The 12,427-nt window shown below is 39.6% G+C and overlaps 1 protein-coding gene across 1 annotated transcript in view; it reads left to right on the forward strand.

The window, feature by feature from the left end:
* LOC132477650 (phospholipid-transporting ATPase IB) overlaps positions 1–12,427 on the forward strand; it is a 451,641-nt gene that overhangs the window by 45,391 nt on the left and 393,823 nt on the right. The window contains exons 11-14 of the mRNA XM_060080119.1: positions 3,228–3,355; positions 4,182–4,259; positions 6,724–6,812; positions 11,787–11,831. Coding sequence (XP_059936102.1) covers positions 3,228–3,355; positions 4,182–4,259; positions 6,724–6,812; positions 11,787–11,831 — 340 coding nt within the window. The remainder of the gene's footprint in view (positions 1–3,227; positions 3,356–4,181; positions 4,260–6,723; positions 6,813–11,786; positions 11,832–12,427) is intronic.

Below are 12,427 nucleotides of genomic sequence, written 5' to 3' on the forward strand. Positions count from 1 at the left end.
GCTCAGTAGCTGTGGCACACGGGCTTAGTTGGTCCGCGGCATGTGGGATCTTCCTGGACCAGGACTCGAACCCATGTCTCCTGCATTGGCAGGCGGATTCTTAACCACTGCGCCACCAGGGAAGCCCTACATTTTTAAATCTAAAAGAAAGTATAGAAAATATGTAATTATATGGTCTTTTATAAGTACCTACATAATTACCTTTATTGCCCTCTGCTTCTTTACGTGGATTTAATTACTGTCTGGTGTCACTTCCTGTCATCCTGGAGGATTTCCTTTATTATTTCTTGTAAGGCAGACTGGATAGCAACAAATTATCCCAATTTTTATCTTAGAGTGTCTTAATTTCTCCTTTGTCTTTTTTTTCCTTTTTTTCTTTTTTCCCGCAGTACGTGGGCCTCTCACCGCCGTGGCCTCCCCTGCTGCCGAGCACAGGCTCCGGACGCACAGGCCCAGTGGCCACGGCTCACGGGCCCAGCCACTCCGCGGTATGTGGGATCCTTCTGGACTGGGGCACAAACCCACATCCCCGGCATCGGCAGGTGGACTCTCAACCACTGCACCACCAGGGAAGCCCCCCTCCTTTGTTTTTGAAGGATAGTTTTGCTGATACAGAATTATTGTAGGAATTCTTGGTTGACGTTCTTTTCTTTTCAGTACTTTGAATATACCGTCCTGTTTCCTTCTGGCCTCCACTGTACCGATGAGGTCAGCTGTTACTCTTACTGAGTTTTCCCTTGTATGTGAGTCATTTTTTTTATTGCTGCTTTCAACGTCTTCATTGGTTTTCAATAGTTTTGAGTTTATCCTGTTTGAAGTTTGTTGAGCTTTTTGGATATGCACATTAATAGTTTTCATCAAGCTTGTTTTTGACAATTTTGTCCAGTTTTATTGCTTTTTCTTTTGAGAGAAGATTTGCCAATCTCCTTACACAGCAATTCCAGAAAAATAAAATTTAATGACAAAATTTTTTTGAATAATAAATTTGAATTTTAAAACTTTGGGATATTTTCTTAGGATGATTGTTATTCCCATCTTTCTATATATTTTAATTAAACTGAGGGAAACATTTTTTTCCTCTTTTCTAGTTACATCATGTAGAAAACTCACACATTTTGAACTGCCCAGGAGTGTCCTTGTCGCTGCTTTACAGATGTGGGAAATGTGACTGGGACCTCAGTTGTAGCTTGGGTCAGAATCCTTGATTTTGGTTCTTAAAATCTGGGTTTCAACCGTGTTGTATGTTTAGCTTCAAATGTGAAGACAGATACATTTGTTTACATGTTAGTTCCAAAATATCATGGTCTGGGTAAATAAACAGCATTGACAGTATACTGGTATACAAGCTTTGTGGAGATTGTCATTTAAATTGCTCAGATAATGTCAAACTCCAGTACAGGGTCTGTGATTTACAGTGGAAGAATTAATTAATTAATTAATTTATTTATTTATTTTTGGCCCCATTCATAATGCTTTGTGCCTTGTTATCTTATTTTTAAAAATTTATTTTAATCAATTTATTTTTGGCTGTGTTGGGTTTTCGTTGCTGTGCGCGGGCTTCTCATTGCGGTGGCTTCTCTTGTTGTGGAGCATGGGCTCTAGGTGAATGGGCTTCAGTAGTTGTGACGCGCAGGCTCTGTAGTTGTGGCATGCAGGCTCAGTAGTTGTGGCCCATGGGCTTAGTTGCTCTGTGACATGTGGGGTCTTCCCAGACCAGGGATTGAACCCATGTCCCCTGTATTGGCAGGCAGATTCTTAACCACTGTGCCACCAGGGGAGTCCGTACCATGTTATTTTAAGGTAAATTCTGAGTAGCTCTGGTAAAAGCCATCAGACTTCGCATTTGCATCATCACTGTCAGAGCTTTGACTTCAGTTCAGAGAACTTTCCCCTTTGATGTTCACAGACCTTGTACCTCTTTCCCCTCTCCTGGTCCCTCCTCCTGCCTCTGCTTTGGATTCTATCCTGTAGAGACCATGTTCCATCAAGACATTCCTTCTCTTATGTTCCATAAATAGGCTCCAGGCTTCTTGTCTGCCTCCCTTTTTTCACCTGTTTTGCCTGTTCACACAGGAGAATTTTACCAATTCTTGGGGGTGTCCTCAATATGCTCCTACGTTAGTGAGGTTGTAGGTATTCCTTACAACCATGTCAAATGTCTGTCCTCTTTTCTTTTTTAAAAAAAAATTAATTAATTAATTAATTTTTATTTTTTGGCTGCGTTGGGTCTTCGTTGCTGTGCGTGGGCTTTTCTCTAGTTGCGGCAAGCAGGGGCTTCTCTTCGTTGGCGGTGCATGGGCTTCTCATTGCGGTGGCTTTTCTTGTTGCAGAGCCTGGGCTCTAGGTGCGCAGGCTTCAATGGTTGTGATATGAGGGCTCAGTAGTTGTGGTTCGTGGGCTCTAGAGCGCAGGCTCAGTAGTTGTGGCGCATGGGCTTAGTTGCTCCGCAGCACGTGGGATCTTCCCGGACCAGGGCTTGAACCCATGTCCCCTGCATTGGCAGGCCGATTCTTTTTTTTTTTTTTTTTTTTTTGCGGTACGCGGGCCTCTCACTGTTGTGGCCTTTCCCGTTGCGGAGCACGGGCTCCAGACGCGCAGGCTCAGCAGCCATGGCTCACGGGCCCAGCCGCTCCACAGCATGTGGGATCTTCCTGGACCGGGGCACGAACCCGTGTCCCCTGCATCGGCAGGCAGACTCTCAACCACTGCACTACCAGGGAAGCCCTGGCAGGTGGATTCTTAACCCCTGAGCCACCAGGGAAGTCCCCTGTCCTTTTTTCTGCATGCTTTTTAGTTAGCTGCCCTCTCTCTATCCTCCAGGACTTGTCTGAAGCCTCTGTTCTTTTGGGTAGCCTTCAGTGACTGATCCTCTGCATCAAAACCCTCGTGCCTTGGTTTCCTCAGTGCCCTGTGAAGGCCCTGTTAGTCCGTGTACCCTGCTGCACGGTTACGTTGCGGGGATGCTTGCTTCTGCTCGCTCCCCTACCCCACAGCCTCCTCTGGAAAGCCAGCTCTCTGTTGGAAGGAATTGTGGCATCACAGTCTTTGTATCCCCAGTTCATGCCACAGAGTGGGTGCTCAATAACTATTTTAACTTGAGTCTCTAAATGTATACTTAAGCCAATAAACTTTTTTGTGAACATCTTTCTGAAAAATTCAAACATCATAAAGTACAAGGAAACTGAACAGAGACTAAGCTATGCACATACTCTGGTTTTCTTCCACAGACGCGAGCTCAGACAATTTTGGATATAACTTGTTGACGTTCATCATCTTGTACAACAATCTGATTCCCATCAGTCTGCTGGTGACCCTCGAGGTTGTGAAGTACACACAAGCCCTCTTCATAAACTGGGTCAGTATCACACCTGGCTGGAAGCTAAGGTGCTGGGGACGTGTCAGCTGCCATGTCCTGATACCCTCTTGGAGCCCCAGTGATGGAATTGAGCTCCCAGAAAAGGAAGAACGTCGTTGATTTACGATTCAGTCTGGGAGTTTAACTACCTAGAGAATGGGCAGGGGTGTCCCTGAGCCAGTGGTATCTGTGACTAGTCACCTAATGTCCTGTCTTCTTGGGCTGTGAAATGGACAGGGCAGGGGCTCTGAGGAGCATCAGTGGAGAAATGGAGCAGAATGTGTAGCAGTTGCCTGTCTTCTGGGGAGGGGTGATGAAGTGGCTGCAGCTGTTCATGCTTTAAAGTCTCCTTAGTGCTGACATAACGTTCTCTTAGATGTGTCCACTTAAGTGTCCCCTATCTGTCAAAATTCATGGTGACAGTAAATTTGGCTTCTATTACAAAGTAGAGGTGGAATTTTCAAGGAACTGCCATGGCCATTAAGCACCAGCCCTCAGCAGCCGGTATTTGGAGACCAGACACTTTGATGTGCATTTTTTATTTGAGCTTCACAACAATCCTGTGAACGAGGTGTTAGCTAAACTCAGAAGTATGAGTTAGTCTAGGTCAGGAGATGATCATCTTGAAGCCAAATCATCTAGATATAAATAAATACCATGTTTTCCTCTGTATCTCAGTGTTTCTCTACACTAACAGACACTGTATTTTCATCCCCAGATTAAAAACTAACATTTATATTGAGTTATATGTTTTCAGTTTCTTCTTCATCTAAATGAGGAATCGATGGTAGATAATTTCTGAAGTGCCCCCCCTTCTCTCTCTCAGGACACAGATATGTATTATCTAGGAAATGACACGCCTGCCATGGCCAGGACATCCAACCTTAATGAGGAGCTCGGGCAGGTGAGAGCCTCTCTGGGGACTTCGGGGATGGTGTGTGAGCACGGTGGCCGGCAAGTGCTGGAAGAACCGCGGAGAGACTGTGCAAAAGTAATTCTCCATGAAGGTGGTTTTGATGTCTGAAAGAGCTCTGTAGTACTTGGAGGTATTATGAAATACAAATGCTAATTGATTTTGACTTACTTTTTGAGGCATGGGTATATCTTATCACCTGGAAGGTACCTGCGACAAATTGAGTGCAAAAAATACAGTGCAGCATTACTTTGGACTCTTAAAATTGTTAATCAGGGGCAAGTAAAGGGACAATAATGGTTAAGATCCTCAGATATTGGGTAACCTTACAAAATATGTACGGGCTGATTTGAAGGACATAAATCCATACAGTCTCTCACGTGTTCCAGGTTTTATCTCTGGAATATTTCAGGGAACCGGTTTCTTTCCCACCATCACCCTTAAACCCCTACTGCCTTTACTGATGCATTATATCTTCATCTTCTGTTGAAATCACTGCAAGGAATACCTCTTTTGAATGCATTGCAATTACAGATTATAATTTCATTTTATAAATCTTATATAAACCTCCCGACAACCCATGAGGTGAGTGTGGTATATTTATCAGATGAAATTTACCTCCTATTTGAAGCCTTCTCCAGACTTCCAGGAAAGCTAATTTATCTCTCTTCAATGTTTCTATAACAATTTTTCCAAACATAAATACAGTAAAGTAAAAGGTGTGGTAGTAATACATGTCCATTTCCATCCTGGGACTTTTGAGCCCATTCGAAGCTGTGGACGTGCCTGAGACATGGTCTTTGGTCACCTCTGTCATTTTAGCACAATGCTTAGTATAACTGTGTTCTCAGTTGCCGTTGAACTGGACCTGGATGATTGAAGGATTCAACATACTCAAGCACCCAGGATGAAGTAGTTCATCCTAATTGGGAATAGGGAAAGTTTTCATGGGGGAGTTTGTTTTGAGTTGGAACTTAAACGATAACTTAGTGTTCAATAGACACAAGGATAGAAAATGCTAATAATTCCTTATTATAAAATGTCATTTTTAAATATTTTGATATAATCTTTAAATTTTTTAAGAGGCAGAAAGAAATACTGCTTATTGAAAGGCTGATGCTACTGAGCTTTATGTACCCCTAGACTTACTGCATATAAAACTTATATAAAAACTTATCATTTATAGTTAAAGCATTCATTACCCATAGTGTACTGATTTCATATTTCTAGGTACTATTTGACTTCTTTAGGATCATTAATAATCTTTCTTTACTTAAAGGGCCTTGAATTGCTTTAAAAATAATTCTCGGTGTATTTGCTTATATTGTATCTGTAAGAAAAAGTATATAACAATTCATGTTATTAATCCCTCTTCTACAAAACAGTGCCATGTGGCTTCCCTAGAACAGTTCTTGGGGATCACTGGAGTCTCCCTCACATCCTGCCGCGATAATGACCCCCCTTTAGAAAATCCCTGAGAAACTGGAATCTTTCCTGGAGACAATTCTGTTGATTACTCCCTCTCACCAATCCATTATGTAATTTCCCAGAAAGTTACACATAGAATGATGTTACATATCTTCTGGCCAAACCTTTCATTTCATAGACATGGAACTTGAGTCCAAGTAGGGTGAGGTGACTTTTCGAGAGCCCACATGGCTGGTTAGCATCCAGAGCCTGACCTGGACTCTCTTCCTTTGTGGTCCTGAGTCCTTTCTCCCCCTCCCTCTCACAGCATCCACCCGGGAGGACGGAACTCACACAGCACACGTGCATTTGGGTTCATCTCTTTTGCAGTCAGTTAATCATGTCAAAATGGTTTGCTTATTAACCTCCACAGGAATTTCTCTTTTCACCTTTGTATATTGAGAGCTTAGTGTGTTCAATGTGTAAAACTTCGTGCCTTGGAAAGTTATATAATCTGTAGCAGTTCCAAGCTGCCTTCATGTAACCTAACTGTGATCGTGATCGAGAGGCTTCGTGTTTGTTCCGTGCTGTTTCAGGATATGCCTTCTTAGTCCAACTAGGGGATGGAGTCTGAGAAAGAAATATATTGTGGTTGCCAAAGTCTGAGCTTGTTGTCTTGACATATTGGACACAAGAACGAATTCTGTATAAGTGTCCTTGAGATGCCTAGGGGCAGGACTTGGTTCTTACAGATCTGAAATGGATCCAGAGCTGTTACTGAAGCCTTCTTTGTACATTTCCACACAATTGGACTCTAGAATTGGTTACTGAAATGGTTTTTAAGTGGCCTAGGCATTGAAATATATTAATTTTATAATAATACATAATTATTACGTATAACATATATATAATTATAAAATATATTTTGCTCGCTTAAGGGAATTTACCTTTGAAAACTAATACAGGTTTTAAAAAACACAGAAGAAAAGACTTCATCTGTTGGTCTCTTACATTCTTGGTGTATGTTTTTTCCTTTTCTTTGATTTAGGTAAAATACCTGTTTTCTGACAAAACTGGAACTCTTACATGCAATATCATGAACTTCAAGAAGTGTAGCATTGCTGGGGTAACCTATGGGTGAGTGTCTTGATCACTTTCTGAAAATTTTATTTGTATTCTTCTAACAAAATAAGTTTATTTTTAGCTGCTTAGTCAAATACCTTCACTTTCTGATACTTTGAAAGGACATTTATAAGGGATTTAGATGTGTAATTACTGCTGACGGTGTTTAAAACTGAATGGGTCCCAATTTAGACCAGTTAAAACATAGTTTATTTCTGCAAATACTAACCTAGTGATAAATCTCAAGGAACCTATAAATTTATATTTCTAATCTAATAATTATACATTTCTTACTCATGTTTTGATCTGAACGCCATTTTTTTAAAATTGAGGTATAATAGACATGTAAAGATATTAGTTTTAGGTGTACAGCATAATGATTTGATATTTGTATATATTGCAAAACAATCACCACAGTAAATCTAGTTAACTTGTCAGCATACATAATTGGACATTCTTTTTTTCTTGTGATGGAAGTTTTAACATTTACCCTCCTGGCAATTTTCAAGTTTGCAATAGATCATTTTTTAAAAAAATTTTAACAGTTTTTAAAAAAAATTATAAATGTATGTATTTATTTATTTTTGGCTGCATTGGGTCTTCGTTGCTGCGTGCAGGCTTTCTCTAGTTGCTGCGAGTGGGGGCGACTCTTCGTTGCAGTGCACGGGCTTCTCATTGTGGTGGCTTCTCTTGTTGCAGAGCATGGGCTCTCAGCAAAGGGCTTCAGTAGTGGTGGCTCATGGGCTCAGTAGTTGTGGCTCATGGGCTCTAGAGCACAGGCTCAATAGTCGTGGCGCATGGGCTTAGTTGCTCCACAGCATGTGGAATCTTCTCGGACCAGGGCTCGAACCCATGACCCTCTGTTGGCAGGTGGATTCTTAACCACTGTGCCACCAGGGAAGTCCCTGTAATAGAACATTATTAACTACAGTCACCATGCTGTATGTTACATCCTCGTGCCTTATTTATTTTATATCTGGAAGTTTGTACCTTTTGACCCCCTTCACCTATTTCACCCACTCCCTATCCCTGTATCTGGCAATTACCAATCTGTTTTCTTTATCTTTGAGCTTGTTTTTTTTTGTTGTTGTTGTTTTTAGATTCTACATATAAGTGAAATCATACAGTATTTGTCTTTCTCTGTCTGACTTATTTCCGTAGCATAATGCCTTCAAGGTCCATCCATTTTACTGAAAATGGCAAGGTTTCATTCTTTTTATGGCTGAATAGTATTCCACTGCATATATACCATTTTCTTTATTCATTCACTCATCAATGGACACTCAGGTTGTTTCCATGTCTTGGCTATTGTAAATAACGCTGCAATGGACATGGGGGTGCATATATATCTTTTAGAGATCCTGTTTTTATTTTCTTCAGATATATACCCAGAAGTAGAATTGGTGGGTCATATGAAAGATGTATTTTTAATTTTTGAGGAAGCGCCATACTGTTTTCCATAGTGGCTGTACCAATTTACATTCCCACCAACAGTGCACAAGGGTTCTCTTTTCTCCACATCCTTGTCAACATTTATTTCTTGTTTTTTTTTTTGGTAATAGCCATTCTAACAGGTGTGAGGTTTTGATTTGAATTTCCCTGATGATCAGTGATGTTGAGCACCTTTTCACGTACCTGTTGGCCTGCTATATATGTTCTTTGGAAAAATGTGTATTGAGAACCTCTGCCCATTTTTAAATTGGATTTTTTTTTGCTATTGAGTTGTATGAGTTCTTTATGTATTTTAGATATTAACCCCTTATCAGCTTTATAATTTCTAATTTATAATGGTAGCAAATATTTTCTCCTGTTTGGTGGGTTGCCTTTTCATTTTGTTGATGGTTTCCTGTGCTGTGCAGAAGCTTTTTAGTTTGATGTGGTCCCACTTCTTTATTTTTACTTCACTTTTGGTGTCAGATCCAAAAACTCATCGCCAAGACCAATATCAAGGAGCTTATCACCTATGTATTTTTCTAGGAGTTTGATGGTTTCAGCTCTTACATTCAAGTCTTTAATCCATTTTGAGTTAGTTTTTGTGTATGGTGTAAGATAATAGTACAGTTTCTTTCTTTTGCATGTGGTTGTCCAGTTTTCCCAACACCATTTATTGAGGAGACTGTCCTTTCCCATTGTATATTCTTGGCTCCTTTGTCATAAATTAATTGATCATATATGCATGGGTTTGTTTCTGGGCTCGCTGTTATGTTCCATAGATCTATGTATCTGTTGTTATTCTAGTACCATACTGTTTGGACTACTGTCTGTAATATAGTTTTAAATTAGGGCACGTGATGCATCCAGCTATGTTCTTATTTCTCAAGATTGTTTTGGCAAGTTGGCCTCTTTTGTGGGTCTGGATAAATTTTAGGATTGTTTATTCTGTTTCTGTGAAAAGTGCCACTGGAATTTTGATACAGATTGCATTGAGTCTGTAGATTGCTTTGGGTAGTATGGATGTTGTAGCATTATTAATTCTTACAATCCATGAGCATGGAATATCTTTCCATTTACTTGTGTCTTTTAAAACTTATTAACGTATTACAGTTTTCAGTGTATAGGTCTTTAATCTCCTTGGTTGAATTTATTCCTAGGTATTTTATTTTTTTTGATCCAGTTGTAAATGGGATTTAAAATTTTTTTTTAATTTATTTTTATTTTTCGCTGCATTGGGTCTTCGTTGCTACATGCTGGCTTTCTCTACTTGCAGAAAGGGGTGGCTACTCTTAGTTGCAGTGCGTGGGCTTATCATTGCAGTGGCTTCTCTTGTTGAGGAGCACAGGCTCTAGGTGCACAGGCTTCAGTAGTTGTGGCTCGCAGGCCCTAGAGCGCAGGCTCAGTAGTTGTGGCACACGGGCTTAGTTGCTCCTCAGCATGTGGGATCTACCCGGACCAGAGTTCGAACCCGTGTCCCTTGCATTGGCAAGCAGATCCTTAACTACTGCTCCACCAGGGAAGCCCCATAAATGGGATTTTTTTTTAAAAAGTTCTCTCTGTTAATTCTTTATTAATATATAGAAATGCAACAGATTTTTGTATATTGATTTTGTATCCTGCAACTTTACTGAATTTATTTAGTTCTAACAGATTGTTGGTGGAATCTTTTAGGATTTTCTATATATAATATGTCATCTGCAAATAGTGACAGTTTTACTTCTTCTTTCCTATTTAGATGCCTTTTACTTCTTTTTCTTGCCTAATTGCTCTGGCTAGGACTTCTAATACTATGTTGAAAAAAATGCAACGGGAGTGGGCATCTTTGTCTTGTTCCTGATCTTAGAGGAAAATGTTTCAGTTTTTCATTGTTGAGTATGATGTTAACTGTGGGCTTGTCATATATGGTCTTTATTTTATTGGGGTATATTCCCTCTGTACCCATTTTGCTGAGAGTGTTTTTTTTTTATCGTATATGAATGTTGAATTTTATCAGATGATTTTTCTGCATCTGTTGAGGTGATTATATGATTTTATCCTTCATTTAGTTAATGTGGTGTTGTCATACTGATTTTCAGATATTAAACCAATCTTGCATCCCTGGAATAAATCCCACTTGATCATTGTGTATGATGATCCTTTCTGTGTATTGTTGAATTTGGTTTGCTCATATCTTGCTGAGGATTTTTGTGTCTATGTTCTTCAGGGATATTGACCTGTAGTTTTCTTTTCTTGTGGTGGTCTTTCTGGTATCGGGGCAATGCTGGTCTTATAAAATGAGTTGGAAGTGTTCCCCCCTCTTTTATTTTTTGGAAGAGGTCGAAAATGATTGGTATTTATTCTTCTTTGAATGTTTGGTAGAATTTGCTAGTGAAGGCTTCTGGTCCCAGAATTTTGTTGGGAGGTTTTTGGTTGCTGATTCAATCTCTTTACTAGTAATCAGTATGTTCAGATTTTCTGTTTCTTCATGATTCAGTCTTGGTAGGTTGTATGTTACTAGGAATTTATCTGTTTCTTCTAGGCTGTCAAACTTGTTGGCATATAATTGTTCATAGTAGTCTCTTATGATCCTTTTATTTCTGTGGTGTCAGTTGTAATGTCCTCTCTTTCATTTCTGATTGAGTCCTCTTTTTTTTCTTGGTGAGTCTAGCTAAAGGTTTCTTAACTTTTTCTTTTTTCTATATAAATTTATTTATTTATTTTTGGCTGCATTGGGTGTTCGTTGCTGCACGTGGGCTTTCTCTAATTGTGGTGAGTGGGGGCTACTCTTCGTTGCACTGTGCGGGCTTCTCATTGCTGTGGCTTCTCCCGTTGTGGAGCTTGGACTCTAGGCCTTGCGGGCTCTAGAGTGCAGGCTTAGCAGTTGTGGCACATGGGCTTAGTTGCTCCGCGGCATGTGGGATCTTCCTGGACCAGGGCTCGAACCTGTGTCCCCTGCATTGGCAGGCGGATTCTTATCCACTGAGCCACTAGAGAAGTCCCAAGTGTTCTTAACTTTATCTTTTGAAGAACCAGCTTTTAGTTTCATAGTTTTTTTTTTCTATTGACTTTTGAGTCTCTATTTCATTTATTTCTGCTTTAATCTTTATTTCCTTCCTTCTAACTTTGAGTTTCATTTGTTCTTTTCTAGTTCTTTTAGGTATAATGTTAGGTTGTTTATTTGAGATTTTTTTTTGTTTCTTGAGGTAGGCATTTATTGCTATGGACTTCTCAGAACTGCTTTTGCTGCATCCTGTAAGTTTTGGTATGTTGTATTTCCATTTTCATTTGTCTCTAGGTATTTTTTGATTACATGTTTGATTTCTTCATTGATCCATTGGTTGTTCAGTCACATGTTGTCCAGTCTACACATATTTGTGAGTCTTCCATTTTTTGGTAATTGAGTTCCAGTTTCATACCATTGTAGTAGGAAAAGATCCTTGATATTTCAGTCTTCTTGAATTTACTAAGACTTGTTTGGGGCCTAACGTATGATCTGTGCTGGAGCTTGTTCTTTGTGTGAATACCTGTGTTTTTGATCACAGTTTTGTAACCATTCTGTTTCTCTCTCTCTGTCAGCCATTTTCCAGAATTGACAAGGGAACCATCATCAGATGATTTCTGGTAAGTAGACTTTAGCAGTTCTTGACACTTTAGTGGGAAGGGCTTTGGAACAATTTTATATTGGCACTTCTCACTTGAATATTTTGAAAATAAAAGTTGCATATGTTATTTCAAGAGAGAACCAGAGTAAAATTGAAACATGAATATGGTTTTAAAAGCCCAGTGGTACTACAAGGCTTTAACAAAAATATCCAGCTATCAGTCTGATATATCCACTCACTTTCCACTTCTTAGCATAATATCTTCAAGGTTGTACCATACATGTTGTAGCATGTATCAGAATTTCATTTATTTTAAAGGCTGAGTAATATTCCATATATGTACATACCACATTTTGTTTATTAATTCATCTGTTGATGGGCATTTGGGTTATTTCCATCTTTTGGCTATTGTGAATAATGCTTCTATGAACATTGATGTACAGGTATCTGAGTTTCTGCTCTTATATATTTTGGGATTATGCCTGAAAGTGGAATTGCTGGTTCATGTGGTAATTCCATGTTTAACTTTTTGAGGAACCACCAAACTATTTTTCCTAGCAGTTCTACCATTTTACATTCCTGCTGGTAATGCACAATTTTCCCACATCCTCATAA

Source organism: Mesoplodon densirostris, chromosome 17, assembly GCF_025265405.1.
Source record: "Mesoplodon densirostris isolate mMesDen1 chromosome 17, mMesDen1 primary haplotype, whole genome shotgun sequence".
Lineage (NCBI taxonomy): Eukaryota > Metazoa > Chordata > Mammalia > Artiodactyla > Ziphiidae > Mesoplodon > Mesoplodon densirostris.